Source organism: Anomaloglossus baeobatrachus, chromosome 2 (genome assembly GCF_048569485.1).
Source record: "Anomaloglossus baeobatrachus isolate aAnoBae1 chromosome 2, aAnoBae1.hap1, whole genome shotgun sequence".
Taxonomy (NCBI): Eukaryota; Metazoa; Chordata; class Amphibia; order Anura; family Aromobatidae; genus Anomaloglossus; species Anomaloglossus baeobatrachus.
In genome coordinates this window covers 107,447,806-107,467,043 of record NC_134354.1, presented here as the reverse complement: position 1 = coordinate 107,467,043, position 19,238 = coordinate 107,447,806, and the positions used below count along the sequence as shown (strand labels likewise).

Below are 19,238 nucleotides of genomic sequence, written 5' to 3'. Positions count from 1 at the left end.
CCTAAGGCAGCACACATTGCTACGTGTGACACCCCAGGAACGAGGAACAACACCTTACCTGTGTCCTCCGGCAACAAGGTGGGCGTCACTTTCTTTTGGCTGCTCGACGCCCCTCCACTTCTATTGAACAGCTACCGTGTGACGTCCCTGTGACACCGCACATACCGCCCCCTTAGAAAGGAGGCGGTTCACCGGCCACAGTGACGTCACTAGGCAGGTAAGTACGTGTGATGGGTACTACCGATGTTGTGTACCACGGGCAGCGATTTGCCCATGACGCACAAATGACGGGGCGGGTGCTTTCACCAGCGACATCGCTAGTGATGTCGCTGCATGTAAAACAGCCTTGAGAATAAGGACATCCTAGGGTCCCCTAGTGTGAGGGACAGTATAGAATAGCGAGGGACAGGAGCTCCTATCAGTCATCTTGTGACACAAGACTAGTGTACAAAATTCCAGCCTTGATGAATCGGGGCTATAATCTTCACCGAATAACCATCTGGAGTGCTAGGTTATTGTGAGGTAATAGGAATGTAAATCAATAATGACACCAATGGAAAAATTAAAATGAAATGAAAAACTAAATCCGCTTTTGTGCAAGCTGTAATGGACCACTAAAGCCATTGTACAAACAATTCCCTTTTCATATATTCCATGCTCAGCATACTCCATCTATGCCATCAGAGCACGGATTTCAGTAGACACTATTCTAAATAAAGGCGCTGTATGACAGAGGGATCTATCTTTCGGATGTGTGTTATTAGAGCTGCATTAGGAATAACAGTTATTAGTTATGCCTGGGGTATTTCATTAAAGGATTATTTGCATCTTATATATTTGTGTCATTTCCACAGGACATGCCGTAAATGTATAGTAGCTTGGGGTCTCACCAATGGAGTCCGCATGTATCGCAAGAACGTCAATGCTTTCAATGGAAAGGTGGTCAAAACTCCCATACGGGACATGCACCTACTATACCTTTTGGATATGCCACAAATGTAATTTGGGATTACACCCCCCCCATCCTGGCTCCTATAGGAGGGTCAATATAACATCTAACAGGGAAAATGACAGGGGTAGTCTTCATGAGATAATCTCTCTATAAGTCACCATGACCTGTCTTGCCAAAAGAGCCTTGTGGAACCTTGTAATGCATTTTATTGCTTTAAACTGGTCATTTTGTCTACTGAAAGGACCTATTAATGGTGAGACGGTTACAGACGCCCTGAGGCATCTGCTCCTGAGGAGAAAATCAGTCACTCTGGATTTTCCCCCTATACATTTCTTTTAGTTGAATTGATTAGCAATGCATAGCTCCTAAGTATTTCAATGGTCAACGATGGACACAGGTTATATGAACACAGGACGAGAGCTGCGGCGACAAATACTATTAGAATCTAACAGCACTAAAACCTAATTGGATTTGCCGCACATCTGCAATCAAAGGATGAAATCCGCGGTGCAGCAGAAATTGACATAACGAGGATTCCGAATCTGCAGCGTCGGTCAATTCTGATAAAATCTCATCTTACTTCTGGAATATGTGGATTTGTCATCTAAAAAAAATCTCATCCACGCGCTGCCGGGAAAGCTAGAAGCATAAACAGACCAGCGGTAAGGATTCAAGATCAGCAGCCTGTCAATTTATGCTGCAGATTATCAGAATGGATCTGCAACGCAAAGGGAGAAGCCTACAATATATTAGCAGCATTTGTGTAGCAGATATTTCACTGCAGAAATTCAACAGTAAATGTGTTCAGTGTGAATTTGGACTTAGACTGCGGCTCCTGTTTGAGGCGCTCTGCAGCAAAGGAGAGAGCGTGTGAGATGTTGGGCTGTGACAACACCGCCCACAGTCCAGCCACTCGGAGACTGGGGCCGCTTCGGTGATGGGTCAACTGGAAGTTGACATGACATCACCAGATCTCAGAGGTCATGGAGCCCAGATGAGCAGACCGCGATAGCGCCACTCAGAGGCACAGTTGACTAAACAAGGTATTTGGGAAAAGCCTTCACTATGAGGTTTACATCGATGTGGCCACTATGCTGTGTAGTGGACCACCCCTTTAACTGTCCAAGCAAAATGGATGTGATTTCATGAAAACTTCGCGCACTATGCGTCTAAAGATGCTGCTGAACTCTGCGATCTTGGTGGGTTTTTTTCGCTAAAGGCTTCTCTGTGGAACCTCAAAAATAATGCATGTAAAAAGCTGCAGTTACTTTATCAAGTGTGGAAACAAAGCTTTTCTGTACTATAAAAACCACCATTAAAATGCAGCTTCACATCTGCACCAAAAAACGCATCAAGTAAGGGGGCAAAAGGCATAAAAAAATGCAAAAGTTGTTATTGTGTAGTTTGGTGCGGCCAACTGCCGAAAACAAAAAACACAGTATTTATGTGTGACGCCCCAGGGGTGATGATCCTGTTCGGGGACGCCACAGGACTTGTTCGATTTGGCAACAGGTAATGTCAGTGTTTATGTATGTATGTATGTATGTATGTATGTATGTATGTATGTATGTATATATATATATAATCTCGTGACGCCACTCACGGCTTGCGGTCAGTGATGTGATTGACCGCCGCTGCAGGTTTTATGAGCGTCTGGGGCTGATGGGGTCTGCAGACAGATGATGTAGCCTCCCGTGAGTGAGGCAGGCCCCAGGGGCTTGGGTGAGCAGGGTAGCGGGTCCCGGAATAATACAGGCTCAGTCCAAAAAGTCTTTAAACTATTTTTTACTCACTTCAGTTGTTAGGGTGAGCTGACCTGGGCGATGCTGCGTTAAACCAGGTAGAACCAGGGCTCCTTCAGGCCAGTCTGAGGGTAACCTGTTAGCTCGCCTTCCTAGCACTTCTTTATTCGGATAACCCCTGACTTGAAGTACCATGGGGTCTATCCAGGGAGTCACAACTGCCATTTCTCCCCTGTGTTTGGCCCGTTTGCCAGCAGCGTTGACCAAGTGAGATGGCTTCAGGCTCTGTCTCCTTATGGGTCCCTGCGTTGCTGCTGAGGCTCGGACTCTGAGAAGTTGGTGAGGTACTTGTAGTTCCCCTCAATGGCAGGTTTAGCAGATAGTTACACTGAAGTCTGCTCTAGGGACCTGTTCCCCGTACGTGCCTAGTCACCAGGCGCACCGTACTCTGTCTGACCAAGTGACCGTTCTCCCCCGCTAACCGTTACTACCCTCGTGCAGGGTCTGACTAGTGGCTGCGCGCGTATGCGCCTCACGACCGCCGCTCACCACTACCAGACTGGCTCGCTCCACTCCTTTCCTGACAACCTCTGCACTTTAGCTCCCAGCCCCTCCACTACACCCCTTGAAAAGATTTGAAAGCTAGCCCTCTCTGGGGACTACCGAAGGGTCCCCTCTAAAGGTGTGGGAGACCTGGTTGCTATGTGTCTGTGCGTACACACCTCAGTCTGGCCCTTAGGAATACCTGGAAGTACTGTCCCAGCATGGGTGCAGTACTCAGTGGTGCCTGACCGGGTCAGGGGCGCCACATATGCAACGTGTGAACATGGCTTTACAAACACAAAAAAACCAATATCTGATATTGTGAAGTTACATAAAGATTAGAGAGTTCTGGCTGCTACAACTATGAATGAATGAATGAACAAAAAATAAATCCACAGGTCCCAACTAGAGATGAGCAGGACGCATAGATGACGTCCCACCAGCCCTGGATAATCGAAAGTCGCCCCGGGGACGCCAGAAGGTAAGAGATTTGCGACTTCCATCCATCTGCGGGGACCACTGACTAGGACTCTGGACCGGAGTCCTGTGATCGATCTGCTCATCTCTAGTCCCAATTGTACCAGATACAGCGGACAGTCCAGGATGTGGATCTACGCCCTGCAGTCTCGGGCGTAGGCTGAATGTCTCTCACTGCCACAGCCAATTGGTTTTTGTCCTGATAAAGATGCAGGAGGTGGTCGAGCCCTGCAATGTTGCTAAATATGTATGTTCATATGTTATGATGCCACGGTAGCAGGATGCAGGTTACGGATACAGTAGAGCGGGACTGTACCATAGGAGCCACCTAGTGGTTGGGCTGAGATAGCGGCAGGATGGAAGACATAGGGTTAAAGGGGTAGTGACAAATGTGGGAAGAGGTCTGTTGGGAGCTCTCTCTCTCAAGGGAAAGTCTAGAATAGGGCTCAAGTGTGAGAGGACATGGCTTTGGTGCTACGGCCATTAAGGGAACCCTGAGGTAACCTCAAGAGGTCTAGAACCTACGGTTTACCCGATGGGCTTAGAGAGTAGTCCAACTAGAGAGCTGACGATACCCAGAATCGGACAAAGGTAAATGGAGTCAGGGGGAAGGAGACACAGACACTGGAGTTCGGGACAAGATCCAAGATAGCAGAGGGGAACAGGTCAAGGATTACACCTGCAAACTAAGAGGAAGGAATGGATGGCCATGTCTGTCACAACGGTGTGAAGACTAAAGTGAACTTTCTAGTTGGCTAAGTGAGCAATTGTGTCGCGTTTGTCACTGTCTAAGACGAGGACCGCCACTGAGGTGACGGACACCGGCCCGAAGAAACCAGTAAGTGTTGTGCACCCAATGTCCCATGAGCACCCATTAGCAAAGGAGTCCCATTAGCGAAGGAGTGCGGTGCCCATGTGACCTGGGGCCGGCACCTTCCGTCAAAGAAAGCAGAGGGTTTTTGAAAGGCGTAGACTGAAATGAACCGCTTACTCCTTCCCTAGTGTGATTCTACTTTTGGATCATCAGCAGTGCAGAAGATGTCCTTTTTCTCCCGACATTTTTCGATCTCCTCCTGCAGAAAAGAAAAAAATTACAAATGGAAATGGGTGTGGCTTGGGATGTTGTTAAGGTCAAACTTTGCCGCTAAAACGCACATAGCGTACCACATAATTTGTCCCTCTTTGTGTTCAAAAGCTGCCCGGTATGTCAACTCCAGTCCCCACAATAGAGGGTGGGTCTCCATTACAGCAAGAAAGAGAATATTAGGAAGTGTAAGAAGTGAGCGGAAAATAACATGATAAAGACTGAGCACTACAATAAATTTCTTCTCTGCTGTGTGTTGGCTCCCTCATGGATGCTGGGGCGGGGCACTAACAGTATGCCCTCCACTTTGTGTGCTGGGGCCAGGTGCTCAATGTGTGCTCCGCTGTGAGTGCTGGAGCTAGGTGCTCGGTGTGTGCTCCGCTGTGTGTGCTGGGGCCAGGTGCTCAGTGTGTGCTCCGCTGTGTGTGCTCCGCTGTGTGTGCTGGGGCCAGGTGCTCAGTGTGTGCTCCGCTGTGTGTGCTGGGGCCAGGTGCTCAGTGTGTGCTCCGCTGTGTGTGCTGGGGCCAGGTGCTCAATGTGTGCTCCGCTGTGAGTGCTGGAGCTAGGTGCTCGGTGTGTGCTCCGCTGTGTGTGCTGGGGCCAGGTGCTCAGTGTGTGCTCCGCTGTGTGTGCTCCGCTGTGTGTGCTGGGGCCAGGTGCTCAGTGTGTGCTCCGCTGTGTGTGCTGGGGCCAGGTGCTCAGTGTGTGCTCCGCTGTGTGTGCTGGAGCTAGGTGCTCGGTGTGTGCTTTGCTGTGTGTGCTTGGGCCAGGTGCTGGGTGTGTGCTCCGCTGTGTGTGCTGGGGCCAGGTGCTCGGTGTGTGCTCCGCTGTGTGTGCTTTGGCCAGGTGCTCGCTGTGTGTGCTTGGGCCAGGTGCTCGCTGTGTGTGCTTGGGCCAGGTGCTCGCTGTGTGTGCTTGGGCCAGGTGCTCGCTGTGTGCTCCGCTGTGTGTGCTGGGGCCAGGTGCTCGGTGTGTGCTCCGCTGTGTGTGCTGGGGCCAGGTGCTCAGTGTGTGCTCCGCTGTGTGCTGGGGCCAGGTGCTCAGTGTGTGCTCCGCTGTGTGTGCTGGAGCCAGGTGCTCGGTGTGTGCTTTGCTGTGTGTGCTTGGGCCAGGTGCTGGGTGTGTGCTCCGCTGTGTGTGCTGGGGCCAGGTGCTCGGTGTGTGCTCCGCTGTGTGTGCTTTGGCCAGGTGCTCGCTGTGTGTGCTTGGGCCAGGTGCTCGCTGTGTGTGCTTGGGCCAGGTGCTCGCTGTGTGTGCTTGGGCCAGGTGCTCGCTGTGTGTGCTTGGGCCAGGTGCTCGCTGTGTGTGCTTGGGCCAGGTGCTCGCTGTGTGTGCTGGGGCCAGGTGCTCGGTGTGTGCTCCGCTGTGTGTGCTGGGGCCAGGTGCTCGGTGTGTGCTCCGCTGTGTGTGCTGGGGCCAGGTGCTCGGTGTGTGTGCTTGGGCCAGGTGCTCGCTGTGTGCTCCGCTGTGTGCCGGGGCTGTCGGTGTCCGCTCCGCTGTGTGCTGTGTGCCGGGGCTGTCGGTGTGCGCTCCGCTGTGTGCCGGGGCTGTCGGTGTCCGCTCCGCTGTGTGCTGTGTGCCGGGGCTCTGCAGCGCCCCCTGTCGGCTCCTCGCAGTGTGCCGGGGCTGTCAGTGTGCGCTCCGCTGTGTGCTGTGTGCCGGGGCTGTCGGTGTGCGCTCCGCTGTGTGCTGTGTGCCGGGGCTCTGCAGCGCCCCCTGTCGGCTCCTCGCAGTGTGCCGGGCAGTCTCCTCCCTGCAGCCGTGCGGAGGAGGAGGAGGAGGGGCGGGCAGGGCTGGATGTACCTTGAGCAGCTGAGCTGGAGCAGCAGAGCGAGTGCTGGGGAGACAGCTGGAGGAGCCGGGTCTGCAGCGCACGGTCCCGCTCTGCTGCTCCTCGGATGCTCTGATCTTGGAGGTGACATCTACTTTCTACATGCCCCTAGTTGTGGGCAGAAGTGGCGAGTGACACGGCGACCTTGGACGTGCAGCGCCTCCCTCCCTCCGGTGATCGTTGTGCTCTTCTGCTGTTCCAAGATGCCGGGCTATGATTACAAGTTCCTGGAGAAGCTCAGGCGCAAGTTTATTTGCCCATTATGTGGCAAAGCAATGAGAGAGCCAGTGCAAGTGTCCACCTGTGGGCATCGCTTCTGTGACACCTGCCTGCAGGAGTTCCTCAGGTAAGCAGGGGAGCAGTGCTGGTGTGGTGACAGCTCCTGCCAGCCTTCCTTCTGTCCCAGCCTTCCTTCTGGTGCCAGTCTGCCATACCATTGCTACCATTGTTGGCCTGTGCCTTCCATACTGACCCAGTCCATGGCTGTCACTTTCTAGGGTATCTGTTGAGTGTAGAGCTAAGTCCAGGACCCCACATAACGATTGTCGCTGTGGGCTGATGGCACCAGGTGACGTTCCCCCAACCCCTGTTGTCAAAATTCCAAATTGTTGATTGCAGGTCGGAATCCAAACTTGGTGTCCATCATGGTCCGCGGTGTAACATGCGGTGACCCGCTTGGGACCTATCTGCAATTTGTCTTTTTCTTTCCGTTTTGCAAATTTGTGCAAATCTTCTGGTCTTGACGATTGTCCGGGACTTTATCAAGTGACAAAAATTGGCCCTAAACTGCCACAGGTGCAACAATGTCCACCCAATGTGACCATTATTGGTCCCCTGTGATGGCAATTGTAACATCTGGACAAATGCAAAACTGTAAACAATTTTGGAAAGTTATGGAAAATATTGACTTTTATTGGGGGAGCGCGGATATTTACAATAATAAGTGACATTTTATTTTATTTTAAGCCACTATCCTTTAGCTGATACAGACCTAACAATTTCCATCCAATTCAACCAATATTGATCCTCTGTGATGGGAATTGTAACATCTAGACAATGGCGCACCGACTCCAATTTTGGAAAAATATCAATTTGAAAGGGAAAATTGTATGGGCGATAGTACGGCTATATGGAATGATGGGTGTGATTTCTCCGTATTTCCAGCAATGATAATATTCTTCTTGAAAATTCCATTAATTTCCAGTACAATCGCATTTAATAATAATATTATTATTATTATTAATAATTATTTCATTATTATTATTATTATTATTATAGCGCCATCAATTCCATGGCGCTTTACATGTGAAAGGGGTATACAAAATTGGGACCGGTACAATCATAAACAATACAAGGCACAGACACAGGAGGACAGAGGTCCCTGCCCGCGAGGGCTCACAGTCTACGAGGGATAGGTGAGGATACAGTAGGTTAATCCTACTTCTGGACTGACTTCTCCGAGTGTAGAACCAATGACTTTATTAGCGTGGCCCATAAATAATGGTAATTGATTACTACGTGCTTGGCCAGATTTCCACCTGCTGGACTGTATTGACATACTCTCTCTTTTTCCAGTAAACCCATCCCAGCCCTCGGGAGCCAAGGCTGTTGTACTGGTTTTAGTTGGAGGCAGGTTGTATGAATGTCAATGTAATGAAGTGAATGGAGCAGCAGGACGCTCTTTGTGTTGCTTTGTTGCTGGTTGTCAATAAACACAAGGCTGGAAAGTGTATGAGTTGGGATGTGAAGCGGAGGAAATGCCCATTAATGTGGTGGAAATAGGTGAATAATGCACAGAACAAGGGGCTCTTCTGCCGTCACCTAAATCCTTTGTTCAGATCCCTGCTGCCTCTTACAGTCAGGAGGATTTACAGTGTCCTCCGCTCTTCTGTTGCTTGTAAAACTGCCAAAATCCATCATCTGTGGTGCCAGGGCTATTCCCCTGGCACTCACTACGCATTTGCTTACACTGTAGTCAGTGGGATTCCTCTTATTCACTTTTCATAACCGGCGTTGATTGCAAGCTCTTGTCATTCCATGTAATTGAAAATCTGCTTCCACCATGCAGATGGTGATATGGTGGGCAACCATGGCATGCCAGGGCATAAAGATGGGCTCACATTGGTTTGCAATGTACTAATTAGAATAGATTAAGGTAATTCAGCATTAAGAGCCAATGTTCAGCAGATCACTAGACAATATTGAAATCTGGTAGATCCACTACTTGATATATAATAATATTTATTAATTTATATGGCGCTATTAATTCCATAGCGCTTTACATATATCTGCAACACTGTCCCCATTGGGGCTCATAATCTAAGGTCCCTACTGTCTTTGGAGTGTGGGAGGAAACCCATGTGAACACGGGGAGAACATACAAACTCCTTAAAGGGAACCTGTCACCACTTTTTTGGCGTATAAGCTTTGGCCACCACCACTGGGCTCTTATATATAGCATTCTAACATGTTGTATATAAGAGCCCAGGCCGGGGGTATAACATAAAAAAACACTTTATAATACTTACCTAACAGTCGCTCGGTTGGCCATATGGGCGTCTCCATACTCCGGTGCCGGCGTCACCTCTTTTGGACATCTTTGTTCTCCTTCTTCCCTAGCCGCGGTGCATGACCCGTTTGACGTCATCCACACTCGCCTTCGTTCAGGTCCTGTGCAGGGCAGATCAAAGTATTGTAGTGTGCCTGCGCAGGACCGGCGAGTGTGTATGACGTAGACGCGTCATGCACACAGGCTTCAGAAAGAGTAGGAAGATGGCAGAAAGAGGAGGCTCCAGCACCGGACAACGGAGACGCCCATCTGGCCAACCGCGCAACCGTTAGGTAAGTATTATAAAGTGTTTTTTATGTTCTCACAGCGGCCTGGGCTCTGATATACAGCATGTTAGAAAGCTGTATATAAGAGCCCGTTGGTGGTGGCCGCAGCTTATAGGCCAAAAAAGTCGTGACCGGTTCCCTATAAATATGTTGTCCTTGGTGGGATTTGAACCCAGGACCCCAGCGCTTTAAGACCATCATGTTAACCTCTGAGCCACCATAATAGGAACCATTAAAAATGACCAAACCTTGAGGCAGATACTAACCCCAAACTCATTATCTCAACCGGCATGATGTCACAGGGTGGGAAATGAATCTGTGCATGTTTATATACTCACGACCGTACAGGCTGTCAAAGGATCTACTACTTTAATCTCCTCTACCCAGGTTATGTGCGTCTGGAGGTTTGGTAGGAGTTTTAGGTACAGGTGTGCACCAAAAAAGAATGAGAAATCTTTAAAAAAAAAAAGCTCGAAAGGCTCTTCCTATTCATTTCTATTGTAAACTACCTGCTGGTCATATGTTCTGTCTTTTTAGCATTTTTTTTTTTCTTCTGCTTCAGGATTTGAAAAATGCCAGGTAGGAGAATAGAGAGTGCAGGTCACTTTTTTGAAGTATTCCCTGATGGAAAATGCTCAAAACTAGGCTCTGTCCAATGAGAAGGCTGCAAAGAAACTTCAAAACCACTTCAGGAAACCTAAAACTCCTCCGAGAACGCACTCAAAAAAGAGGGTTTCCTGAAACGGTTTCCAATAGGTTTTGACCGTCTTAAAAAATCTGTGTGACATACCCTTATAGGCACAAATAGAAAGCCATTAGGCTATGTACGCGTGCTATTTGGTTGCAGAAATTCCTGCACCGAATCTACATCTCTTGGCAGAAAAAAAATGCTTTCTTGATGCATTTCTGGGGTATTCTTTGCATTCTGGGGTGGAAAAACGCTGAAAGAATGGACATGCTGCAGATGTACTTCTGGACCAGATATCCAAGGGGGAAAAAAAAGCAAAATGTGCATGAAACCTCAGGATTCTCATTGACTTTGCTGGCATAAGGATTTACATGCAGTTTTGTGACCAAACTGTGTTAAAAACGCACTGTGTGCACAGGGCCTTAAGGCCGCTTTACACGCAACGATATCGCTAATGAGATATCGCTGGGGTCACGGAATTCGTGAAGCACCTCCGGCCTCGTTAGCGACGTCGTTGCGTGTGACACCTACGAGCCACCGCTAACGATCAGAAATACTCACCAAATCGTTGATCGTTGACACGTCGTTCATTTCCCAAATATCGTTGCTCGTTCTGGACGCAGGTTGTTCGTCGTTCCTGAGGCAGCACACATCGCTACGTGTGACACCCTGGGAATGACGAACAACAGTGTTCCTGCGTCCTCCGGCAACGAAGTGGGCGTGACGTTAATGCTGCTGCTCTCCGCCCCTCCGCTTCTATTGGCGGGCCGCTGTGTGACGTCGCTGTGACGCTACACTAACCTCCCCCTTAAAAAAGAGGTTGTTCACCGGCCACAACAACGTTGTTAGGAAGGTAAGTTCGTGTGACGCGTAACAGCGATATTGTGCGCCACGGGCAGCGATTTGCCCGTGACGCACAAACGACGGGGGCGGGTGCGATCGCTAGTGATGTTGCAGCGTGTAAAGCGGCCTTTATTCTCCAAGATTGAGTTTGGACTTATATCTGATAGCCATCTGTGTCCTTTAGCCCCCCAATGTTGGTGGAATACCCTTTTGGTTGCAATACCATCGTCTTTCTTTACCAGTGACGGCAACGTATCACGAGTTAATGTTTTTACTGCTGTTTTGTTATTGCGTTTGCCTTTGTCATAATTGCCCTGTCTGACCTAGATTCCTGTGTTTAGTTATAGTCATGTAATGACCGCTGCTCACCTAAGAAAAGTTTCTGTAGCTCCGAAAGTAAGCAGGTAGCTCCATGTAGGCGTCATCTGCTGCTCTATATATTTGTACCAGGGTGTAGTTGTATTTGGGGGACGGATGGGAGATGCCTCCTCTACACGTGGTCGGATTTACAAGGTGTGTAAGGAGGGATGTTGAACGTCTTGTAACGTTACAGGCAGGTTACGTGTGAGTAACACTCCAATCTTCTCTAATGCCTGAGCGGGACCCACCCATGTGCCCCCCGGCTATACACCTCATGCTTAATGTTGTCAGGGAGGAGGACAGCACTTTCATGCTTTGGTTCGGCTACTGATGTCAGCTCCTTAAGACTCTGGGAAGTAGTTTACCAGTGTGTAATCCTATAGAATGAGGAAATGGCCATTTTCAGAAAACGTTTAATGACCTTAGAAAGTTTTGACATCAGTTCTGTTTCCTTTTTTCTTTTGATGTTCCAGAAAAAAACAATTAAATTATATCCTAATTATAAATTGTAATGATTGTGACCGGGGGATAAAGCGTGTGGTGTCTAGCAGGGAGATCGGTGAAATCATAACCACGTATTCACATGTGGCTTTTGTTGCTGGTTTTACAGCAGATTTTACCCATTTCAGTGCAGTAGGTAAACGCCATGTTTTTCTTTTTTCTCTCTGTGATAAATACGGCATGCTCTGGCGTCTATATAACTATTCACTGTATTATGTGTAGCCATAGGCTTCAGATTTTCGACAGTATATATCAACCACCATCTATCCACAGTGCGCTCCAAATGTCAAGGGAAAAGAGACAAATACAGGATATCGAAAAAGTGAGTACACCCCTCACATTTTTGTAAATATTTTAATTATATCTTTTCATGGGACAACACTGAATATATGACACTTTGATACAGTAGGGTTTAGGTCTGGAGGCATGCTTTGCTAGTCCAACACTTTTACCTTCAGTTTCATTAGCAAGATAAGTGGTCACCTTGCAGGTGTTTAAGGTCATTATCATGTTGGAATACTGCCCTGCAGTCCAGTTTTCAAATGGAAGGGATCATGTTTTGCTTCAGTATGTCACAGTATAAGTTAAAATTCATGGTTCCCTCAATTAACTGTAGCTCCCACAGCTGGCAGCACTCATGCAGCCCCAAATCAAGACACTTTCACCACCATGCCTGACTGTGGGCAAGACACACTTGTCTTTGTCCTCCTCACCTGGTTGTCGCCACACACGCTTGACCCGATCTGAACTAAATAAGGCTACTTTCACACTTTCGTTGTGCGGCATCCGTCACAGTTCGTTGTGTGACGGATGTGACTGATGCGTTGCAAATAGTTTGCAAATAAGGTAACAGATTCCTGTGAAAGAACGTTTTGCGTTTTTTTTGTTTTTTTTTAATATTTCCGTAGCCGGGGAAGGAGAATTGCAGAGAGAGAGCTTTTACACGATTCATAACGTTCTGCTACACATGCTCAGTAGAACGGGACGGAATCCTGCACTGGAATCCGTCGCCAGACGCATGACGACGGAATTCAGCACCATAAACATTCATTATGCCTCTTAATGGATCCCAACGGAATCCTGCGCAGTGCGTTTTTTTTAACAGCAACAAAAAACGCTACATTGCGCGTTCCTCCCGCCCGACGGTCAGTCACTAAACGACTGATGCGCCACGGGGCGGATGCAACGTAAGACCATCCGTTGCAATCCGCCCTTAATAGAAGCCTATGAGGAATAAACAGATTCATGCAACGGTTACCGTAATTCCTCAAGGCGGCGGATTGCAATGGATGCCGCACAACGCAAGAGTGAAAGTAGCCTAAGTATATCTTTGTCTCATCAGTCCACAGTACACGGCTCCAGAAATCCATGTACTTAGTCTGTTTGTCTTCAGCACACTGTGGGATTTCTCCTGCATCATCTTTAAAATAGGTTTCCTTCTGGGACGACAGCTATGCAGTGTATGGTCTGAGCGGGCAGTGAGTGACAGGCTGCCAACCCCCAGCCCTGTAAACTCGTCAGCATTGCTGACAGCCCTCATACGCCTATTTTGAAAAGACAACCTCTGGATATGATGCTGAGTATATGCACTCAACTTCTTTGATCAACCATGGCAGGACCTGTTTTTAGTGGAACCTGTCTTGCTAAACCGCTGTATGGTCTTGGCCACCATGCTGCAGCTCATTTTCAGGGTGTTGGCAGTCTTCTTATAGCCTAGGCCATCTTTATGTAGAGCAACCATTCTTTTTTATCAGATCCTCAGAGAATTCTTTGCCATGAGAAGCCATGATGAACTTCCAGTGACCAGTATTGGAGAGTGTGTGAGAGAACACCAAATGTAACACACCTGCTCCCTATTCACACCTGAGACCTTGTAACACTAAGTTATATGACACCGGGAGGGAAAATGGCAAATTGCACATCAGCTATGTTTCTTATCAACAGAAGCATAAATGAAACCTGCAATATATGTAACTGGATTTCCAATGGACGTCTTTTTTTTTTTTTTTTTTACTAATTTGGCCTACTTTTGCCTTTTTCACTTAGTGGTGTACTCACTTTTGTTGCCAGCAGTTATGACATTATTGGATGTGTGTTGAGTTATTTAGAGGGCACCAAATTTGCAGTTATACCAGCTGTGAGGGGTGTACTCACTTTTTGTGATCTACTGTAGGTTGTGTCTGGTAGCCACTTGTGGGGATGCCCCAACTCTTCTCTGACCACAAATATTGGGGGTGGTGGAGGATTTCATGGGACATAAACCAATGCTAGAGGTTTGTGGCATCTGCTCATTGCCATCGCCATGTTGAAAGCACAAGAACATGCAATGGAACCCAGTGTATGGGGGGGTCTGGAGGAATAGATGTTGATTGAACAAGCATTTGGCTAACAATTATCGTAAAACCAAAGTTGTATAGAAAACTGATTATTTGCTAAACGTAGTAAATACCAAAGTGTCAGTTCTTTTTAGTGTCACAGAAAGGATGTCAAGTGGTTAGGATTTACTTCAAGTCTGCCCTAAAAGGTATCTGTCATGAAGCTGAATAAGTGAAAAACTCCAAATGAACGTCAAAGCGGGAATATAACCACATACAAAACTATATATTTTCATACAAACCGCGATATGTTGGATATTCCCATCATTGAATGTTATCACCTAAGATCTTAAAAGAAGGAAAACCATTTTTACACCAAAAAGCAAGTCTGAAAAGTTGGTTGTAGCCTTTTGGGTGGAATCTTGTTTATTTGATTTATGAATTCAAGCTGCAGGGAGTTAAGGGGGCTTTACACGCTACGATATCGTTAATGTTTTATCATCAGGGTCACGTTGTTAGTGACGCACATGCGGCGTCATTAACGATATCGCAGCGTGTGACACTTACCAACAACCTTAAGCGACCTCAAAAATGGTGAAAATCGTTCACCATGGAGAGGTCGTCCGAAACTCAAAAATCGGTAAGGGTTGTTTATCCAGGTGGTTCATCGCTCATGCGGCAGCATACATCGCTATGTGTGACACCGCAGGAGCGAGGAACGTCTCCTTACCTGCCACCATTGCGGAAGGAAGAAGGTGGGCGGGATGTTATGTCCCGCTCATCTCCGCCCCTCCGCTTTGATTGGCCGGCCACTTAGTGACGTCGCGGTGACGCCAAACGTCCCTCCCCCTTGAGGGAGGGATTGTTCGGCAGTCACAACGACGACCAGGTAAGTGCGTGTGACGCTGCCGTAGCGATAATGTTCGCAGCGGTAGCGATCACACGATAACACATGGGCGACGGGGGCGGGTACTTACACACTCGATATCGCTACAAATTGCTAGCGATATCGTAGCGTGTAAAGCCACCTTTAGTCTCTAATAAATAAGCATATCTGACCTCTTTAGATATGCAGTGGACTTTTTTGGGACACAAAATTCCCTCCATGTTACAGTTGCAGCATCATGGATGAGACTTTATGGAATCTCACGCACATACTGTGGGTGAATATTGACAGTCCCTGCTGATTTGAAATCTTACATTTATATTCTAGATTTTCAGCTTTTGTAATTAAACCAGTGTCGACATCACTGCAGGTTCTAATCAAAGATTTTTTTTGCCATCAACCTTCTAATCTACACGATAATTGTAAGCGCCCGTGCCAAACAATAGTGAAATTGGACCTTCAGAAAACTGAACCCTACATACCCCTACAATTTGCATAGGTGAAGGGTATCACAGCAGGTCACATAAAGAAGCTAGAGCCGTATTCTCTACCGCAGTATTCGCATCCACACTAGAACCTTTATGCGGCATTGTGTTCACCGGAAGGTTTTGCCCTAACAAACACTTGGTAGCTAATAGTGACCAAGAGTGGCCAAAACTATGTTTCTGACTGTGTAAATTAGGTGGATCTTGCTGTTGTTGGGCCTTTAGACATACTAGGACGTCCTAACTACTAATAACTTAGGATTCCTCACCCCCCAAAAAAACTTGACTTTACTCTTTTAAAGATGGCTCAAATTCTTTACTCTGCATGGGATTATTAATAGAGACGAGTACAGGGATGATTAATATTTAGTGGCTTCTTTGCCCTCCACCTCCTCCTCACATGATGTAGGCTAACCCTTTAGTGAACCTGTAAAAAATATTGAAAAGTTACATGAAACCAACTTCAAATTGTAGAGTATTGCTCCCTGCAGTGCTTGGATTTTTCATCATGCAGCAATATCACCCCATCAGCAGTAAATAGACGCAGAGTACAGGCTGTAACTGGCTGACCAGGATGCTGTGGAGATTTGGAGTTTCGAGCTCAGGGTGCCATCCCTTACTGTATTGTACGAAGTTCTCGTTTTCACTCCTTGTCCTGTTTTTAAGTTATGTGAAACCGTTCAACCTCGGCAAATATTTGCTCATATTGAAAGCGAGTTCATCCACAAACAGTTCACCTCTTGGGATAGATGGTGTAGCGTTAGGAGAACCCTCGAGGAGGTCATTAGAAATAGTTTTAAAGGTTACAGTACAGTGTACTCGAAACTCTATAAGCTATAGGTCTATATGGCCTCGTGCACACATTGAGTATTTGGTGAGTTTTTTACCTCAGTATTTGTAGCCAAAACCAGGAGTGGGACAATCGGAGGGAAAGTATAATAGACACACGGGCACCACTGCTGTATTTCTTTTTCTCCTACTCCTGGTTTTGGTTGACAAATTTTGAGGTAAAAAACTCATCAAATACTCAACATGTGCACTTGGCCTATGAGGAACAGCCGTCATCTTCAGAATGACCGTTCTTCCGAAGGGAATGTTTCATATACTGGCATATATCACAGGATGGCTTTCAATAGCTCATGGCTTGCTAAGCTTTATGTTAAAGGGAACCTGTCAGGCCCAATATGCACCCAGAACCACGAGCAGATCTGGGTGTATATTGCTAATCCCTGTCTAACTGTCCCTGTATCTAGTAGCATAGATAAAGGGATCTTTAGAAGGAGTATTTCTAAAGATCCTTTATAATATGCTAATGAGTGCAGGGGCTAGTCGCAAGGGCGTTTCTAAGCCCCCCCCCCGGCTAGTCCGCCCTCTTAGCATGGTAGCACACCCACCGGGGCGTCCTAACATGCTATTCAATACCCATTGCCCAGCGTCATCAGGTATGGCGCGCATACCTGTGTCCGTTTTCACCACCTCTACCGCTGGGCTTAGGGTTAGTGCACATGATGAGGATGCCTGGCTTTCCGGTCATGCGTACTAGACCTCTTTGAAGCCGGGACACATACACCCGGCTTCATAGTGTGCATGACCGGAAGTGCTGGGACTTCTGATCATGCACACTGAGCCTAAACCCAGCGGCTGAGCTGGTGACAACGGACACAGTACATCCCTGTGGGCGTAATAACATGCTAAGAGAGTGGACTAGTCGAGGGGGAAAAACTCCCTTGCAATTAGTCCCTGGGCTCATACTTTAATCTATTTATTTTTATATTATTTTCTATTTATCTTTATATTAAAATACTTTTTCTGAAGATCTCTTTATGTATACTAGTAGATGCAGGGATTAGAAACATGCACCCAGAACTGCTTATGGTTCTGGGGGTGTTTATTGCATCTTACATATTCACTTTAATGACCCTCACTTATTTGCCTCTGATTGCAGGTTCTTTCTGTCATGGGCATCTAAACTCAACCTTTAAAAGGGTCGTCCAGTCTAAAATGACAAGTCTGTCACGGGACAAAAAGTATGCGATCTGCAGACTCTCAGAATTCGACTAGACTGTCTCCGGCACGCTCAATGCAAGTGTACTGTATGTTTGCGTACGATGTGAGGATTCACAAGTCTGCAGTCGCATAGCGTGACTGCAGACTTGTCATTTTTCACCAGACAACTCTTTTAAGCCTCCGAGTGTTCAGTATTAGCTATGGATGTATTACCCTAGATTTATTCCTGTTCCCAAAAAAGATGAGCACCATATTTGGGATCCATGTTATACAAGGTCATAGTTGAATTTAGTGAACTATAAAAGATAATGTAATAATGTTGAATCTCTATTCTGTGATGACATTAGAAAATGTCACTAACTGGTGCTAATTGATCAGCTTATTTTCTATGTAAGCCACTAGTTACGCTGATCCATGATGCTCATGAGACCGTGATCGCGGTGACAGATTCTTATGATTCTAATGGACACTGACAGACCCCATTGGCATCTCACAGCAAGAATAGTGCTGCAGATAGAATACCGGAGAGCTTGATGGAATCCTAGAACATTCATGTGACTAAAGCCTTAGGACACATTACACGTGCCGAACACTGAGTTAAATGACTGCCGATTTGGTTACATGCAAGCCTAAAATGCAGTCATTTAATGGCCTATTTACACTGGATGATGTGCTGCCGAGAATGACCATTTTTAAAGAATAACTATATTTTCAAATAACTTTTCAGAATAAGCAGTCCTGTGTGTTTTTGCATTAAGAATTATACTATTCCTGGCATTTATATGACTTCTATCCTATTTTGTTTTCAAATTTCTCTTCTATAAGCTCTATCTCTTAATTTGCAATTGACTCAGCTGGTGAGAGGAGAGTAGCTGTTATGACGGCTCCCAAGAAAGCACACAGGCATTCCTGCTCTTCATTCCTATTTTGGTACATAAGAGCGAATTATCTAGGGGTCCTGAATGGTCTGGATGAGAATAAAGTCCTGGGGTGAGGTTAAAGACTTGTCAGAATGCTCAACATAATGTTTCTCTTTGCTAGTTTCCTCAATTCGCTCCTCCTCACCTCCCTGTAGAGTATAATTGGCTGTGAAATGTGACACCTAAGGGGTACTTCTCACATAGCAGCAATCTCGCTAGCGATCTCGCTGAGTCACAGATTTTGTGACGTACTAGTGATCTCATCAGCAATCTTGCTGTGTGTGACACTAAGCAGCGACCTGGCCCCTGCTGTGAAATCGTTGATCGTTACACACTGTTCTGGTTCATTTTTTGCTCATTGGTCTCCCGCAGGGCAGCACACATCGGCGTGTTTCACGGCAGGAGACCAACGAGCACCGACTCTGTGTAAGCAACATACGCTGGTAACCAGTGTAAATATTGGGTAACTAAGCAAAGCGCTTTGCTTAGTAATCCGATGTGTACCCTAGCTACGTATACAGGGAGCCAGCGCTGGCAGCCTGTAAGTGGTGTACGCTGATAACCAGGGTAAATATCGGGTAACCAAGCAAAGTGCTTTGCTTACTTACCCGATATTTACCCTGGTTACCAAGCGCAGCATCGTTACACGAGTCGCTGGTGGCTGGTCGCTGGTGAGATCTGCCTGATTGACAGCTCACTAGTGACCCTGTAGCGACGTACCAGTGATCCTGACCAGGTCGTATCGTGGTTGGAATCGCTGGTACGTCGT

At 47.1% G+C, this 19,238-nt stretch overlaps 1 protein-coding gene across 1 annotated transcript in view; it reads left to right on the top strand.

Annotated features, from left to right (window-relative positions):
• Positions 1 to 6,618: 6,618 nt before the first annotated feature.
• Positions 6,619 to 19,238, top strand: part of TRAF4 (TNF receptor associated factor 4) — a 71,964-nt gene continuing 59,344 nt past the window's right edge. The window contains exon 1 of the mRNA XM_075335255.1: positions 6,619 to 6,975. Within this exon, the coding sequence (XP_075191370.1) occupies positions 6,833 to 6,975 (143 nt within the window). The 5' untranslated portion in view covers positions 6,619 to 6,832. The remainder of the gene's footprint in view (positions 6,976 to 19,238) is intronic.